This window comes from Toxorhynchites rutilus, chromosome 1 (genome assembly GCF_029784135.1).
Source record: "Toxorhynchites rutilus septentrionalis strain SRP chromosome 1, ASM2978413v1, whole genome shotgun sequence".
NCBI lineage: Eukaryota > Metazoa > Arthropoda > Insecta > Diptera > Culicidae > Toxorhynchites > Toxorhynchites rutilus.
The window spans coordinates 177760336-177779542 of record NC_073744.1 but is presented as its reverse complement, the minus strand read 5'-3'; the positions used below and the strand labels follow the sequence as shown (position 1 = coordinate 177779542).

At 41.4% G+C, this 19207-nt stretch overlaps 1 protein-coding gene across 10 annotated transcripts in view; it reads right to left on the bottom strand.

The window, feature by feature from the left end:
* Nucleotides 1–395: 395 nt before the first annotated feature.
* LOC129763116 (uncharacterized) overlaps nt 396–19207 on the bottom strand; it is a 32185-nt gene continuing 13373 nt past the window's right edge. The window contains exons 1-4 of one of the 10 annotated variants that reach the window (XM_055761905.1): nt 6274–6743; nt 6112–6206; nt 1600–1844; nt 396–1515 (exon numbers count right to left, since the gene is read on the bottom strand). In XM_055761905.1, the coding sequence (XP_055617880.1) occupies nt 1112–1515; nt 1600–1813 (618 nt within the window). In that variant the 5' untranslated portion in view covers nt 1814–1844; nt 6112–6206; nt 6274–6743 and the 3' untranslated portion in view covers nt 396–1111. Of the gene's footprint in view, nt 1516–1599; nt 1845–6111; nt 6744–19207 lie in introns of those variants that run through there. The other 9 variants (XM_055761914.1, XM_055761938.1, XM_055761942.1 and 6 more) reach the window with 9 other exon arrangements.

Sequence of the window (19207 nt, the reverse complement as noted above, 5' to 3'; positions counted from 1 at the left end):
GGGGGAGTTTATAAGGGGGGGAGGGGGAGGCGGGGATAATGAAGTTGCCTTCTAAATTGCAACAAGTTTGCGGCGCATATTTGACTTAAATTGGATAATTTTAAGTATGTTAAATAAAGCGTCAAATCTCGATAAGAAATACGACATTTCATTTTCCGCAACCCTATATGTACAATTAAACAATAATTGAGTTGTTATTGCCTGCGTTTAGTCACAAACACTACAATAATTTCATATTATAATGATGAGTTTTAGTGCAAAACTAATTTCGTATCCAGATGTCGACACCGTACTGTTGTCATCGCCGATGCACTTCATTTCGTTTTCACCGTGAAGAGGAAACGAGAATAAACTAGAGGAATTCTCAATACGGGAAAGGGAACAAAAACGGACCATACATATTCCTCGAACTCTTTATTTCTGTTTTCCACTCAAACTTAACGGATCCTTAAAAGATTTGTTTTTTTAACGTTTCACTACTGTGTCTTGCTTTGCGTTTGGTTCCCCTTTTACGTATCACCTATCGATTATTTTGATCATTCTTGGACCGCTGTCCCTACTGATTCATTCAGTTTTCTTCATCGATTGAATCTACGAGTTGTTGTTTGAAAGTGTAAAAAAATGTTCAGTTTAGGTGCTTATGTGGTAGAGATATATATATATAATTCGATTAACTTTGCTTTGCTCTCTTGCACAACGACTGTGGCAGGTTTGTGTGGAGATTTTCAAAGGGATAGCCTATATGGGGACCATTTAGATAAACGTCGACTTACTTCATAAGTTAGTTAAAGATGTTAAAAGTTATATCCGATTGTTAAAAGATGAACTAACATTAATTAAAGCATTAATTAGTTTTGTTCCTTATTTGTTTGTTTCTTCGTCTTTCTTTTCGTATGTTTAGTGTCGCTGCTCTCAAAGAGTAAGATTTCAAAATTCAGGCCACCGTTGTAGATTTTTGTTTTTCGTAACGTTTCATCAATTGTCAAAAGTATAGTTGAAGAGACGAAAGAAAGAACATTCCAATATCTTCTTCAGCATCTCGGTTTTTACTAACGGCTCCGATTGTTTGTGTGTGTGCAGATGTGTGAATGTGTGACAAAAGCGAGTGCTCTCACTGCTGCGCCTCATCCTGATCCAGCTGTATCGTGGTGTGGTTCGAGTACAAACCATAGTTGCCGCTCTGCTCGTAATCGTCACCACCGTCGTCTTCGTCGGCCATCATCAGTTCCGTCTGTTGCGATGCGCCCATTTCCCCGCCTCCGGATACGGTTGGCAACCCCAGCGGCTCCAACTGGGTTTGGTCTTGCTCGCTCTGTTCACTCTGTTGTCGTTGTCGCTGGTACTGCTGGATCAATCGGGTCAAATTGGACGATTCGTTGATGGCGGCCGATTTGAGCGCCTTGACGGCCTTACTGTGGATCAGATTCCGGTAGAGATTGGTGTAGAAAAGTTCCGCCGGGACTTCGCTCTTGTTCGCTAGCTGAATGGCAAGATTGTCCGGTATTACGATGTTATCTACAAAGGGAAACCAGAAGAACAAAATGAAACTCGAGTTAGTGACATGTTGGTAACGGTTTAGTGAGTATAATGACAACAGACCAACTGTTTGCGTTTTGGTCATCATCTGATTGGTGCTTGGATCCCACAGAAAGATGTAGTATAGGGAGAGCATTATGGCTACCAGCGAGACACACAGGACATACGCGGCAACCGTTAGGATGCGGATTGCTTTCTGGTTCTGTTTGGTTTCGTACAACCGGTCTTTGGAGTCTTCGCCGGCCAGTTTGATTTTTTCCTCCGCGGTGTAGCTCATGGTGCATACAGCTAGTTACATTGAAATTCTGCTGAAAGAAAAAAAAATGTCGAGATCGGAAAATTATAGCAGATTGGCTCGATCTCGCCCGAGAATGAGAAACGTGTAAGAATGTTTCGGTAAACACGCAACGCGCTTGAAGCTGATAATCAAAAACAGAGCCAGCAAGCCGTCGACAGAGAAAAACTCGGAGTGATTGTGATGGATATAGATTGGTGATTTATCGATTTGTTTATTCTTTCGATCTTTCTTCAATCCAGCTAGCATTTTTCGCACATGTTGTGTGAATGAATAAATAAAATACACCTTACAACATCAGACATGGTCAAAGTAAATACAATATATGTGCATTATAAATCAGCGATAATCGTTAGAGAGAATGAAGAGAGACTGATCTTTGCAGCATATCGCGGCAGTGCGAGCTAACAGCGAAATGAGTATGTACACATGCAAGGTAGTAGTTTTAGATTGACCTAACTGCCTAAAGAATACATAAAAAATAGTGAGCAACGCAATCTGCAATCTTCCACAATATAATCTATTGCGGCATTGGGGACCATGTTGACTGGTTAAAATTGCTTTTGTATAGCATTGAGCTAACATTCATACGTATTTTTGTCAGCTAGCCACAAGACTTCGCCGATTGGTTCTAATCCAATTTGTCATAATAGTGGTACATTTCCTTCGACATTACGAATTCGAATTCGGAAGATATCGCCATTCCCGAGATTCATCGGAACTAACACGAGACCATGATTTTTGTCATTGCGTCTAGAAAAGATACTTCTAATTTGGTCTCCGTGTTTCTCTCTTATTGCATTCATGAACCACACAAACTGGTAGAAATCATAGTAAAAAAAGTCTTAAAAAAACTAATATTTCAGGTACCGTGTGAGCGATAATGTTCGTACCATCGCACAAATAAGATTCCCGTTTCACCTGTGCATACAATGCTTTGGTTTTGTTTGTATGCACGTAAACTTTAATTCATACCATAATAGGCTGTGAATAAAGGAAGCGGATTTCCTTAGTTTGTCAATTGCGTAGCGGTAGCGTATTCGTGATTTGTCTCACGCGAAAAAATTTCGCAAAAAAAACATTTCTACCGCCTTGAGAGTGTCTCGGTGGACCGTGAAAAGGGTCTTAGACCGAGAAATGAAAGGACAACTATCCGCGAAGGCGGCCACAGGTCGACCGAGGTCAGATTCCGAGGGTTATCAAAAGGAAGATTCGGGCGGATCCAGTGTGTTCAATGTCACGAAAAATCGTAAAGAAAGATTGCGGGGCGACGTCTAGGGCACGGAAAAAACCTCACATGATTATCAACCGTATCTGAGAACTTCGAGCAGTGTTGCGTACGGTTTTATCTGGAAAGGTACAGATTTTTTTGGTTTTTTTTTTGTACTGATTCTGTACGGTACAGATTACAGATTTTTGTGCAAAAGTACAGATTGCTACAGATTTCGGAAGTGACAAATTAATAACACGTGGAACATTGTTCCGTAATGAAATTTCTGTTGAAGAAAAATTGGTTGTCTAAAAAGAAATGACAGCTCAAATATTTTTACTATACCTCACTCCTCGGCAACTGTCGAGTGATTTTTTCTGACTATAACAACAACATAACTATACATTAAAATTGACGAAGCATCGATACAATGATCACAATGTTCAATTCTAAACATTTGATCATACAGCATAGGGCAGCTCGAAACATTTGATAACTGATACAGTCAAAGTTTAACGAGAGTGCATCAACAAACAATTGAAAAATTTGTGGCTTGAGTACTATTCTTTCAACAGATTTTATTCAACAAATATTTTTAACGTACAGATTACGGTACAGATTCTCAAAAGAAATAAGGTAAATGTCTATTAAAGGCGAATGAACTGAAAAATCTAAACCCTCTTAAAGCCAAAAAGAAGAAGAAGAAGAAGGTAAATGTCCAGTCGAAAATATGATCATGGTTTGTCCACTTTTTTGAATGCTCTAGTTCAGCGCACCTGTGTCAAATAAGATATTCTAATGTTGGAAATATATAAATAAAATTGTCTTTTACATTATTTACAATAGTTTTATATGATATTTTTACGGATTCACATGTTTTAAAGGTTTATAAAGACCACCTTTTATTGGTATTGAAGCGCCCCTCATTTGAGCTAACTTTTGATCAACCACCAGATGATTATTTGAGACGTATTCAGACCTTTTCTGAATTATGACACAAATATTTTAAGCATCCTGCTCACACATGATGTGGATCAAATTTATACATCTAAATCATGTTATTAATGCATCTCGACGACCTCAATTCTGATCATGGTTTGTTCAATGCGCTGATGTTGGTTTGTTCACATTGTTACTATGGCAGTCGCTCGGCGCGCTGCAGTTTGTTTATGTTGTTTTTCGGGCGTAGCAGAGATAGAGATTCTCTGTGTTGAGTGACGTTCATGTTTAAAATGTCCAAGAAAAGGCAATATTCTGAAGAATGCTTAAATTATGTATGGATCAATATGATGACAGTAAACTCAAGCAATGAAAAATGCAACATCTACTTGAAGAATCGAATCTCTTCATTCAAAAGTAGTGATTTCTAAAACCGGACAAACCATGATACGAGCCCATGTTCTTCTAAGCTAAACACCAGATGGTTTGAAAGAACCAATCCCAACAGGTTCGAGCATTAATTTTCCGTCTCTGATTGTTCGAAATCCTATGAGCTGTCGAAAGTTCTTCCGAAGGCACTACTTTCCTATAAGGAACTTCGTATGATCATTTGATTCCGACCTGGCAGATATCTGATGTCTGATGTCTGCTTTCACACCATTCAAGGATTACATACATTACATACATATCGTCACAAAAAATTCACATTCCAGCAAAACAATGCAACTATTTATACCAGCAAGGAAACTAAGCAATGGATTAAGAACCAAAAATTTATTTTTTTGGGCTTGCTGGCTCGCTCTTCAGACTTCAATCCTGTTTAAAACCTTAGGGGGATTCTTGTACGCAGAATCTATACTAAGGGAAAACGGTACACCCCGATTGAAGAGCTCAAGGTTTCAATTTCGGAAACATGGAAAAATTTCGAGAAGCCCGTTCAGCAGAATTCGGTAAATATTATTCCAACCCGAATTTTACAGGTTATTAGCCGAAATGGCAAGGTTGCCAATTATTGACATGCCGATCGTTTTGAAGTTTTCATTGATACTACTAATGAATTTTGAAATGGTCTTATAGAAACTGGACAGCTAAAATTATCATATTTAAGCACAATAAATGAACAAACAACTCTTTTGAACGAAATTGACGTTAAATATACTTTATTCTAAGCATTCAACAATGTATGAATGTATCTTGTTGAAACTATAACTGTTTGTGTTGCAACGAAATAGAATCAGGGTAGTCTTATAGAAATTGGACAGAGTGTAGAAACCTCCGAAATGAATGAATGCGTTATTCCTGGTAAATATTTTATTTTCACATGTGAAAATAAAATATTTGTCACCTCTGCAGCTCTGAAGATGGGATGTGTGAAAATATTTTTAATTTTTTCTGGCGTTGGTAATCTTATTGATTTAATTAAATTCAGAATATGGTTTACTTCCGGTTGCATCCATTATCTTCATATGGAAAATCGTTTAAATACCTAAACCCCTAGTTAAAATCAGGAAGAAATTACATCGATGTGTAACAATCAGAGTGGTCTAAACAGAAAATTGTTCTAGTGAAAGTGACATAGCTAATATGCTCTCAAATTCTAAAGAGATTACTATAGATTAGTTTGCGTCCTCACATTTCAAAGCAAATTCCCATCAAAGCCAATACCGGTATTTACATTCACTTTACACACATTCCTAACACAATTCGTTCCCACCTTTTTTTCTTTTTTTCTTCTACAGCCCTCTTCCGAAAGATTGATAGAGAACTTCTAGAATGTCACTGTGTAAGCGCGCAGCAGGACATGATGGGGGTCATGGGGAAAGTAGGTTAAGAGTTTTTTTCTCACCACTCCACCAAACACCTATAAGCTTCGTCATGGTTTACTGTGATTAGCTCTGCAATTAATCACTCACGGATCTGTGCACGATACGATCTCTGGCCCTCAGAATCGTTAAAGCAGAATTATTATCGCAATATCGGATCGATTTCTCCGTGTCCTCTCGGCGTGCTCCGTTTTCATGATTAATCCACCACTTAAAGCGCGTATCGTTTGTCTACAGGAAAAAACATTCCACGCTCGGTTCATCTCCCGGCCGATGCGAATAATTTATGGATTTCCTTGCTTGCGTACCTCTGCTCGCCTTGTCGCCTCGTCTCACACACTCACTGCCTCCTTTTGATTGAAGGCCTTAAAACCTGCACCAAGTATCCAGTCGATTAGCGGGTCTGTTCGAGTAACGGGAATAACAATAAATCTGGTTTGTGTTTATGCAAAAAGTGCAATAAATTCTACTTTCACAAACATTCGCCTCGAGAGTAGTAAAAATGAGGGAAGATGAAAAATCCTTAAGTGTTGCCCATCCCCCACTAAACGCGGGTCGGCGTTTGCCCTACCTCGCTCTCTCGAGGGTCAATTTACATATATTTTTCACTACCCACTGAGGAAAGTACTACGGCAAACCCCGTCCGGTGCGTGTCAGATCAAAAACCAGCTGTAGCAAATGTTGTTTTTCCAATATTCGTCTCGCTGTAACTTAACGTTTGATTTTCCTGCTGGTGTTGTTTTTGTGCGCAAATGTTCACTTAATCTACTTCTCGCTAAGGGAATCGATGGATGATTGCTCTAGAATATCTCATCGGCTTATGCATCGATACAGTGCTTCATTGTGCTGGTTTCTTTATTTTTTTTCTCCTGGAAAAACAATTACGGCAATTAAAACGCACACACTACGCCGCACTAACAGCCCGAATCGAATGGGAACTTTTCGCTCACTGAGGAAAATAAGTGCGGCAATGCTGCTGCATCAATGGCGTAGAGTTTCCGTAGAGAAAACTCACGTGTGCGTATTTTGCTCCCTCTCGGAGCGAACCGGAACATGTTCGCTCTCTGTGTGGCTCCTGATTCTTCCACCAAATATGTACACACTCGTTTTGATGGATTTGTTGTGATCAAAAGGGCGGCCAGTGAAGGGGTTAACAGAGCTGGAATTAGTCTGGTGTTTTGTGAACAAAAGTGGCTTTTTGATGGGAACGCATGGTTGTATTTGACGTAGAACTACGTCTTTCAGGAAGGGTGCCAAATCAGAAAACAGGTCACGTTTTAATAAAGTAAAGTTACGTTAATAACTATTTTCACTGTGAACGAATTCTCATGAGTTGCATACCAATCGAATCGGAAATTCTCTAAGATTTGTTTGATATGCTATACGTAAAAATTAGCTAATCCCTAAACGGTTCAAATTCATGAAAACTGGAAGAACTTCCTTTTTTCCCATACATTTGTTCTGCCGATTTGTGTGCTAACCCTACCCGTATTTCGAATGCTTATAAATAGAACATTTCTTAACAGATGGGAAAGATGTTTGCATCAATGAATCATCAGATGAACAATTGAATAACTGTAATATGTCAAGCGTTATCTAAACGTCCTAACTGCTAACTGTTTTGATTTTCCCGATTTACGGTTTCCCCAACACAGACTTCAAGATCTATGTACTTGTGGAAATTCGCTTTGCAAATCGGGGGTATTTTTGTTCCCACCGAGCTGTGCTTCCCTAACACGGACTTCAAAATCAATGTGCCTGGAGAATCCGCTTTGTCAAAACATGCAAGTCTGGGTTTTTTTCCCCACTGAACTGTGTTTCCCTAACACGGACTTCAAAATTAATGTGCCTGGGGGAATCCTCTTTGCAAATACATGCAAGTCGGGGGTATTTTTTGGTGTTGAGTACGTTTGTACTCGCTTGTCGTTGTGCAGACCGGAATATGTTTCCCCAAAACATACTTTTAAACTGAGAAGCCTGGGAAAATCGTCATTTCAGATACTAGAGGTGAATGAACTTTCGCGGTTCGAGAACTACGTAAACATGAGATGTGCAATAATTTCAGAGGGAAATGTAAAATACAATGATCGTTTGACAATTTTTTCGTTCACATATTTTGGTAGTCCTAGTCATCATATTAAGCGTAAAAGGACGTTCATAAAATTTATTTGTAACGAAGAACATAATATATTACAAAAATGTCGATGCATTCTAAAATAATATTCGAAGTGGTAAACGAGTGGATTGCATAATATATTTACGTAGTTCTACGTCGAAAACATGCGCTCGTGTCCTAGATACAACCCCTTACATTTTTTTTTCTTACTGGAAGAAAACTGAAGTGCTGTCGTTCGCTAACTGAACGTGCGTTAACTGGCCAAACTGGTCTTTATGGTCAAATTGAAACGTTCACAAGTTCACGAGTTTTAACGTGGGACTACATCTAACCGGAGGTAAAATGAAAACCTAAACACAAAACATGCAGGAAAAAATGAAAGATTTCGAATGCTTATAACTGGAACATTTCTTAACAGATCGGAAATATGTTTGCATCAATTGATAGTGAAAGAAGCGGAGTTTTACACCCAAGACATCCCCAGTGAAAAGACGTTTAAGGTCGTTTAAGAGGGCTTCCTGACATCAAAGACGATGTTCTCAGACAAGAACTGAACGAGCATTTCAAACTGAAGGCACTATCTGTGTACCCCATTTCCAGACGAAATGAGAAAACCAGCCAATATCGTGACATTTTCTTTCTGGTTTATTTTCAAAAAGGCACAACTACCTTGCAGGCATCGCAAGGCGTGAGAACTGTGTTTTGTATGATCGTGAGCTGGGAACCGTACCGTGGCGGCAAGAGGGATGTCACCCAATGTCAACGATGTCTGAATGTTAGGCATAACATGTGATGGTAGACATCAAGCCACTGATAGGAAGTGTCCGAAACGTGAAGCTTTCAGACAGATCCGAAAGCAAGCGGCAACGAAAAAGCAGCAAAATCGCCCACAGAAGTCATTCATTTTACATGATGCTGATATTCCGCCATTTACATCCCAACATCAAACTTCCAAACCAGCTCCTATTTGGGGCGTGCAATATCGGCTTGCCCAATCTCCTCCTCTTGGGCGACAGCAGCCTTCACAGTCAGTATCATCATCGCAACTCTTCTCATCTGGTGAATTGATGCAGATATTCACCGCTATGACGTCTGCTTTTCGTCAGTGCAAAACTAAAGCTGAACAACTAGAAGTTCTGGGTTCCTTCGTAATTCAATATGGAACATAATTTTCTTCGTTTCATGACGTGGAAAGCGCGCTCAGCATCTGGGGGTGTTCGGTTCATTGTAGCTTGCTGTCCTCGACAATTTACGGCCAATTCGGTTCAGGTGGAACAGTTTAAACGTGATCTGAACATCCTCGTCGTCAACAGCAGCAACACTCGCTTCATCATGTATGGCGACTTTAATGCTCGCCATCAACTGTAGAACAATCATCGGTGCAAGCATAACGGCACCCTGTTGTATCACCACTACCAACAGCACCCATACGAGATTACCTTCCCGAATGATCAGACGTTCCTTTCCACGGCGAGAAATACTTCGACTTTGGACACCATCGTCACCAATGTGAGAGTATCCAAACCTTGGGTACAATACGACGATACGAGATTACTACCCAGTGTTATGTACCCCGCAGCTAACTGTAGAAGCTGCCCCGCTCTACAAAGGGAAAAATTACCATATTGTCGACTGGGTGGCCTTCGGTCGACTCGTGGATCGGAACATTAACGATGATATCCCGCTGATGACGACTGGCGACATCGACAGCGCGCTGGATGGCCTTCAGCACGCAATAACAGCGGATCTCATCCGGCAGGTTCCTGTTCGGGGTAAGTTATTAAATATTCACTCTCATACTCAGTACATAATAGGATTGCGTAACATATTAGGCTGTCAAAAAAGTCCTGCGGTATTTCCGCGAAGTGTCGTTGTAAGCGTAGTTGTATTCATTGTATCGCGTCATACTATAGCTTGTTGGAAAGGTATTTTTGCGCGCTATTATATATTCCTTGACAGTGTTTTGTTTGGTTAAGTCGTTCGTGAGTTATAATGTCGCAAATATGGAGCAAAATAAAGAGAAAATCCGACATATTTTACAGTACTACTATGACAAAGGCAAAAATGCATCTCAAGCTGCCAATAAAATTTGTGCAGTTTATGGACCCGATACAGTTTCCATTTCCACCGCACAACGATGGTTTCAAGGTTTTCGTTCTGGTGTAGAGATAGTCGAAGATGCGCCACGCTCCGGAAGGCCTGTCGTCGAAAATTGCGACAAAATCGCTGAATTAGCCGAGAAAGACCGGCATAGTAGCAGCCGTAGCATCGGCCAAGAGCTGGGGATAAGTCATCAAACCGTTATTAACCATTTGAAGAAGCTTGGATTCACAAAGAAGCTCGATGTATGGGTGCCACACACGTTGACGCAAAAAAACATCTTTGACCGTATCGACGCATGTGAATCGCTGCTGAATCACAACAAAATCGACCCGTTTCTGAAGCGGATGGTGACTGGCGATGAAAAGTGGGTCACTTACGACAACGTGAAGCGCAAACGGTCGTGGTCGAAGCCCGCTGAAGCGGCTCAGACGGTCGCCAAGCCCTCATTAACGGCCAGGAAGGTTCTGCTGTGTGTTTGGTGGGATTGTCAAGGAATACTCTATTATGAGCTGCTTCGCTCACTTCGGACCTGTACTGCCAACAACTGGACCGATTGAAGGTAGCACTCATGAAGAAGAGGCCATCTTTGATAAACAGAGGCCGCATTGTCTTCCATTAGGACAACGCCAGGCCACACACTTCTTGCATGGGAGGTTCTTTTGCATCCGCCGTATAGTCCGGACCTTGCACCAAGTGACTACCACCTGTTTTTGTCCATGACGAACGAGCTAGGTAGTCAGAAGTTAGCCACAAAAGAGGCCTGTGAAAATTGGCTATCCGAGTTTTTTGCCAATAAGGAAGCGAGCTTCCATAACAGGGGTATTATGAAGTTGGCATCTCGTTGGAAACAAGTCATCGAACAAAACGGCGCATATTTGACTTAAAACAGATGATTGTAACTAATTTTATGAATAAATGAAAATTCAAAAAAAATACCGCAGGACTTTTTTGACAGTCTAATATATAGATGCAGTTTCAACGGACTGGAGAGATTTGCAAAAAAACATGCTGCAGTGATCCTTACCAATGTGATAACTTTCAGGTTGGACGCAATTAAAAACAAAAACTTCGAACGCGAAATCCACAATTTGAAGGATCACTCTCGTCCCTTCTGGAAGGTAACCAAGGTATTAAAGTCTCGCCCAAAACCAATTTCCTCACTCAAGGCAGACGATTCGTTGTTGATTATTTCTTCTGAGATAGCTAATGCACTCAGTGAACATTTTTCACGCCACGTATAATATTGGACTTGCTTACCGGAGCCCATATGAGCAACAAGTTGAGCATTGTATTCAAAACATTGACGTAACTCCTTTGCACCTTCCAAATGAACAAAGAGTGAATGTTGATGAAGTATTTTCAACTTAGTCATTGAAAAACTTAATGACAAGGTGAATAAAATCTTAGCTGATATTTTCAACAGATGCATGGAGCTTCATTGGGAAGAAATGTGTTTGGAAAGTAACAAAAATTATACCTATATATATATATATATATATATATATATATATATATATATATATATATATATATATATATATATTATAATCTAAGGAACTGGAGTTCCCTAGATGCTTGCTATGAAGGCAAGACTTTTCGCTCGTCCTCTCTCGAGCGCTTCGTGATTAATCTAGGGAACTTATTTCCCTAGATGTCGGCAATTGAGGCCTGAGAATCACGGTTTAAATTTATTAAAGCCAGGGATCTATTTCCCTGGACTTGGTTGGTCTCTTATGGGCTAAGCCCCTTTGCGTGAACAAATCCCGGCTAGGGCAGCCACAAAACTTCAACCTCTTCCGGCTCCAGTGCGGTCCGGTGAAGCGAAGCAAATGGTCTGCTTTTCGGATTGGGATTTGTTCCTTTTGGTTATACCTTTTATAGCGTGGCGCCTGGTTGCCAACGCTTGGGTGTATCCGGATTCTGATGCGTGACGCCTGGTTGTCAACGCTTGGTGGATTTTCGGATCACGAATTGAACTTTGAACTACGAACTTTGATTTTGAACTAACGAATTAGACTTCTGATTTGAACTGTTTGATTTGAACTGTTTGATTTGAATTTTGAAATGGACTCAACAATTGGACTGACTATTGGACTGAATTGGACTGACTATTGGACTGAATTGGACTGACTATTGGACTGACTTGGACTGACTTGGACTGACTTGGACTGAATTCATTCCGTCCTGACTTAGACTATATATACAATTTTTAAGGGAGAGAACAATCTCCCTTTCCTATTCTCACAGATAACCAACCACGTGGTTATCTGCCCTCGAATTTCTCAGCGTGGGATCTTTCCCAGCTGTTTCCTACTCAGATAGCCGAAACACATCGGTTATCTGTATTTACCACATGGAACCTTTTCCACTTGTTTGTGGCCCTATGCTTCTCCCGTCATTCGCGCTTATCTCTGGTGCGCCGAAGAGGACGGGTCCTAAACAAATTAGTGCGCTTCGCGCATGTTTACGCCTATCGTAAAACATATGCCTGATTATTTTTCCCGCCTGTTCTGTGCGGTCCTAATCTAATCTACCAGCGTGAGAATTTCTGTTTCTCTTCCTCCACTACGCCACCGCGTAGAGTCCCAAACAAACATATGCCCTAAATTGCGTGCGTCATAAATTTACGCCGCTTATCGCTTAAACGCATGCGTTTAGCGTCCTATTTGGTCTTCGGTCCTTCGCTCTCAAGCGATAAGGCGCGAGACCATGCGGTTAGCAATTAGGTTTTGACTCCCACATGGGAATCTAAATAAACGCTGTGGTTTACACGCCTTTTCCTTTTTCGGCCCTTCGCACATTTCATGCGATAAGGCACAAACCTAACTTTGCTAATTGCCGTCATTAAATATTTATTTTTGTCTGGCTCCCGGTCTGGGCCGCACTTGATCAAACTAGCACCCCTTGGGTGGCCCGGTGCTCTCGCTTGGGTCTTATCTAAACTCATAAGGCTCGGATGTAAAAACATCTGGCACGGTAATCTTGTTGGAAGCTAAAGACGGAAGAGAAACAGTCCCTTTTCGCTGGTATTGATTTTTATTTGCGCCTGTTGCGCTTATCTCATACAGACCCAGGCTGAGTCAAAACAGATGCTCGCCTGAATCTGTTTACAAATAAATTTGTTCTTCTCTATAATTGCCAAATGCGCTACAATATCAAAATTTACATTGCGCCTGGAAGCGCTCCTATCTTTTTATTATTTTCAATTTTACTGGGTCCGTAACATTCCGGCCCTGATAAATCAACTAGATTTATAAATTCTGGAACGGACCCTATGCTATCTGTATCTTATGTATAGAGTTGTTACATTATTTCGGAAGTTTCAATTTATTTTACATTGATCCTTATAACCTAACAAAGTTTCAAATCACTTTTAAATTTCAATTCTTCGGCACGTTGCCTGGTTCCAAAGGATGTCCTCTTCAATGCTTGGTCCATGGATCATACATCTTAGCTCTGACGCGAGCTTACATCAGTTGGCTGCATCTTTCGGATATTGGTGCTCTGGTAGCGAGCACTGACGTCTTCTTCCTGATTAGTTGATGGCTGGATCATTTCCCTTGATAATGTCCAGTACTGCAATTTTAACTGCCGGTCGTTTCAGGACACCTTTCGCGGTTTGGATCTTTGCTTGGCGAACTTGCCCGTCGCTCGCCACAAACGTTTCGATGACTCGTCCTTTAAGCCATTTTCCTGGTGGTGCGTCGTCGTCCGTGATTAAGACGATGTCGTTGACTTTGATCGGTTCTACTTTCTGCGTATTTTTATTACGCTTTAACAGAGTTGGTAAGTACTCCTTCTTCCATCGGTTCCAAAACAACTTGGAATAATGTTGAATGCGTCTCCATTGCGCTGTGTCATACTGACTGGTCGTTGGTGCATACGGTGGGGCATACTCTCCTGCTCTTCCTATTAACGCGTGGAATGGCGTCAACACTTCATCGTCGATGCAGGAGACTGGTATGTGTGTCAACGGTCGAGAGTTGACTAAAAATTCCGCTTGGATGAATGCAGCTTGCAACGTTGCTGCTGATGGCTTGCTCCTACCCCAAACTTTCAGGATCTCTGCTAGTGCTACTTTGACGTTTCTTATTAATCTCTCCCAAGCGCCTCCAAAATGTGGTGCTGAAGGTGGGTTGAATCTCCACTGGATTTCCATTTTTGCTGCTTCATTTTTGCCCATCTTCTCGTTGATTTCATTGACTAGCGACTTTAACTCTCGCTCTGCTCCAACGAAGTTCGTTCCGTTGTCGCTGTAGATACTGGTGACCTTTCCTCTTCGGTTCTGGAAGTTCCTTAACACGACCATGAACGCATCAGTACTGAGATTTTCTGCCATCTCAATATGTACTGCTCTTGTTGAGAGACAGGTGAATATGACGCCCCATCTCTTCTCGAGCGATCTCTTTACCGCTACTTCGAAAGGTCCGAAGTAATCTACTCCGCAGTTTGTAAATGGAGGTATATGCGCTTCTGTGCGGAAATGTGGTAAATCTGCCATCATCGGCTCTACCGGAGTTGCACGTCGTATTTTGCACCTATTGCAATTCTTCTTGACGTTTGCTAATACTGTTCTTATATGCAGTATCCAATACTTCTGCCGTAATGCTGCTATGACGGTGTTTTCGCCGTGGTGGAAATATCTTTCGTGTGTTGCTTTCACGATCAAATATGTATATGGATGCTTTTGTGGGAGCAATATTGGCGTTCTTGTAGTCCATGGTACTGACATGGCTTTCTTCAAACGTCCTCCACTTCTCATTACCCCTGCCTCGTCTAGGAAGGGTGCGTAACTGACCAATGGTCCTGACGATATTGTTCCGCCATTGAATAAAGTTTCCATCTCTGTTGGAAATGCTTCCCATTGCATCTTTCTATAGAGCACGTTCTCAGCTCTTTGGTAGTCCTTGTACTCAATGTCTGGAATATATCCACGACGTAATCTTTCCTTTGTCCTGTTTAATACACAAAGGTTCTTCACCAATTTCCACCAATCTGAGTATTCCTTGTACTTATCGATGAAACTAAGTTTGCTTAGTTCTTCGTGAACTAGCACTGTTTCTCTCAACTCTTCGTCTGTTTCCTTCTCTTCAATGGAAGGCCATGACGATTCTGAGAGCTTTAGGAAATCAGGTCCCTCAAACCATTGTGATTTTCCTAGCTTTTCCTTTGTGCCTTCATCGGCTGGATTTTCATCTGTTGGCACCCATCGCCATTCATTTTTCCTGTTATCTTCCAGGATTTCACCTACTCGATGCATCACAAATACGCTTCTTCGTTTTGGACTCTTGATCCATGACAATACGGTCTGTGAATCACTCCAAAATGTTTTGCTGACGATTTTCAACCTCGTTTCATCTATTATCGTTTTGGTTAATCGGCTTCCTAACACGGCCGCTTGTAGCTCTAGGCGTGGTATGCTCAATGGTTTGACTGGTGCTACTCTAGACTTTGCTGATAGAAGTCTTACGTGTGGTGTGTTTCCAGATATACTTCTTACGTACACACATGCACAAAATGCTTTCTCAGAAGCATCTACAAAGGTGTGTAGTTCTACTTCACCTGTTCTTTCTTCGAGGATGTATCTTGGTATCGTTACGCTATCAGCAGATTCAATAATTTCTAACCAGTGTTGCCAGTCTGACTGCAACTTCTCGGGAATTTCGTCATCCCAATCTATATTTTCTATGTGCAGCCTTTGCATGAGGATTCTTCCATGCACAGTTATATTTGAGATGAGTCCAAGTGGATCGTAGACACTCATCACGAAAGCTAGTACCTCTCTCTTTGTTGGTAAACGTAGCATTTGTGTAACATCACTTCCTAGCTTGTCTAATTTGATTTGATAGCCGAGTGTGTCAGACGTGGTGTTCCAATATACACCAAGTACCTTTTCTGTCATTGAATCCTTTTCTTCGAACATTTTGATTCCGGAAATTTGTACACGTTCCGAGGGTAAACTTTGCAGAAGTTCTCTGCTGTTTGACACAAAGTTTCTGATGTGGAAACCCGCGTGATCGTGAATTTTCATAACATGTAGTACTATCTCTGCTGCCTTATCAAGCTCTTCGAAACTATCCAAATAATCGTCGACGTAGTGTTGCTTGATGATTGCTTCAGTCGCCACTGGACAATATTTTCTGAATTTTTCTGCGTTGTGGTTTTTAACCGCTTGTGCACATGACGGTGAACAGGTTGATCCGAATGTCATCACCTGCATTACGTATACATCAGGTTTCTTACTGCTATCACAATCTCTCCATAAGAATCTCTGAGCGTGTTGATCTTCAGCTCGGATTCGTACTTGGTGGAACATCTCTTTGATGTCTCCACATACAGCAATTGCTCCTTCTCGGAATCTTACTAAAACACCGAACAATGACGTAGTAGCATCCGGCCCTGATAACAGTTCCGTGTTGAACGATACACCTTGTGTCTTTGCCGCCGCATCGAAAACCAACCTTGGTTTAGGTGGCAACTTATTTTTGTTGTGCACAATAAAGTGTGGAAGATAATACACTCTTGATATCGGCTTCATAATTTCTTCCTCTGACAGTTTGCGGATGTAGCCTTTCTTCTCGTAATCCGCAAATGTTTCTATTGCCCATTTTTTCAACTCTGGGTATTTTTTTAACGTTCTCTCACTCGTTGTCAGCCTCTTTGCTGCATTGTTGTAGCTATTTGGAAATTTCGTTTCCTCATCTTTCCATAGAAGTCCAACTTCGTATCTACCATCCTTGTATTTCATAGTACTTCTTAGAATTTGTTCAGCCTTTTCTTCTTCAGCTGATTTTGGTAGATTCTTGACTACCTTAACGCCGAAGTCTTCGGTGGAGAAATATTTCTGCAAAGCCTTGTTCATTTCATCTTCTTGCTGAATGACCATGATGTGTCCGCCTTGCACATTGGACGATATGTTGCCGAACATGAACCATCCAAGTTTGGTTCGTAGCGCTGTGGGCTCGTTCGGTTTTCTCATTCGCCTTTCGAATGGAATTAACAAGTGACTGTGACTCAGTCCAATTAATATCGTCGGGCGTATACTGCTGTAACTGCTCAACGGCAGATTCTTGAGGTATGGATACCTTTTCTCCATCACCTCCTTGTTGAAGCTTTGCTCTGGGAGTTGGAGATTCTTTATCGTTCTCACTCCTTTCATGACGTATTCTTTTTCATTGTTGCCGTTGATTCGTACCTGAACTCTACGGCTGTTTTGTTCGTTTCTCGTGACGTTCTGCGTCCACTTTAGCATTAACGGATCAATTCTTCCGTTGAGCCCTAACTTGTTCGCAATCTCCTCGTCTATTAGAGAGAGTGATGACCCCGCATCCAAGAAAGCGAACGTGTTGATGATTTTGTCATTATTTTTCAACGTCACAGGAACTATTTGGTAGAATACGTTGGATTTTGTTAGTTGTTGGTGATTGTGTATCTCACCATCTGCTTGTGTATCTGGACTATGCTGTCCTTCCGACTGATTTGAATCACTTGATTCTCTCTCATGAGATTTATGAATTAATGGATGATGTTTGAACTTACATCCATTAATTCCACATTGTTTTGCTCTTTTGCAGTCTCGCATCATATGGTTTGTAAATGCGAGACAGCTCAAGCATACCTTTGCCTTAAAGGCTAATTCATTTCGCTTTTCAGGCTTCATAGCCTTAAATCTGGTGCATTCGAGGAGTTTGTGGTTTCCCCGACATGCTTCACAATTGCGTTTTATTATTGTCGATCTATTTTCCTGATGCGTATTTACGTTAAATCGACGCTCAGGCCTCGTGTCTCGCGGCTGCGATCTGTTAATTTCTCGCGGCTGCGGTCTGCTTGTTTCTCGCGGCTGCGGCCTGCTGGTGCCATTCAGCAGTCTATTGGTTCTCGAATGAGGCTTCAGCCACTCATTGAGATCAGCTAAAGTCTTTGCCCCGTCGTACATTTCTTCAGTCCACTTCACCTGTAGACCGTAGGGCATTTTCCTTATGATCTCTTCCACCAATCGGTGGTCAATCAGGAATTCTTCTCTATCCATAAGAGAAACATTACAGACGAGATTATCCAGTGCTTCGGATATCTCGGTAATCAAATTCCGACTCTCCCTTTTGATATTGGTGAGTTCGGCTAGTAGTTCTTTATAGACTAGTTCGGGTCTTCCGAAATTATCTTCTAGTCTATCAATTATTTGGTCCATATTATTTGGATCCATCATTAACTGTCGGACGCTCCTCTCTGCGTTCCCGTACAGCACTGTTTGCAGGCGATTCAAATTTTCAAGCCTGTTAAATTGACCTTGTTTTGTGGTCTCATCAAAGGCCTTTTTAAATTTCGGCCATTCTCTGGCCGCACCTCCATATTTTGGCAAGCTCATGAGTGCTTGTCGCTTTAGGTAGACAGTCCATTCTGGCTCTGCCTCCTGATTTTGACCTTCGATGCTGTCATTATTGTGTGCTGAACTTGTACCTGGTTCAGCTTCGAATCTCGTTGTCCTCATGGACTTTACCAGAGCCTCCATTGCTGCTCTGTTCTCTTGCAAAATTTCTTGCAAGCTGTCTCCGGAAACTGATTGTCTGACTTTGACTTTCAGTTCCATCATTTCCCTTTCTGTGCTCATGCACTTAGGGCATACCCACCTTTCATCTTTCTTGGGTAGGTATGTGAGTCCCACACATGAAATGTGGAACCACCGATCGCATTCATCGCATGCGACCATGTCCTCTTTCTTGTCTTTGTCCGTACACAGACGGCAGTGCCCATTAGGGTTGGCTTTATATGCGTATGTAGCCATTTTAATTAACGTGATTCCTTCTTGAATACACGTGAGTTCAATTCAGATCTTTTTTGAGTGCTTAAATTTTCAAGTCTTATCTCTTTCTTATAAACGTGATTCCCTTTTGAATGCACGTGTGTTCAAATCAATTTCTATGAGTGCTTGAGTTCCAAGTCTTATCTCCTCTTACAACGTGATTCCCGTTTGAATACACGTGAGTTCAATTTCACTCTCTGGCGCGAGAGTTCAAATTTCAATTCTTGACTTCTTAGTCTTTTCAAAAAGGCGTGATTCTGAGCCTCCCGATTTACTCCTCTTGCGCGAGGGATCGTGGTTCTTTTCTTGGCGAAGGTGTGAGTTTTAAATCTCCTCTCTGGAGCCACCAAAATATAATCTAAGGAACTGGAGTTCCCTAGATGCT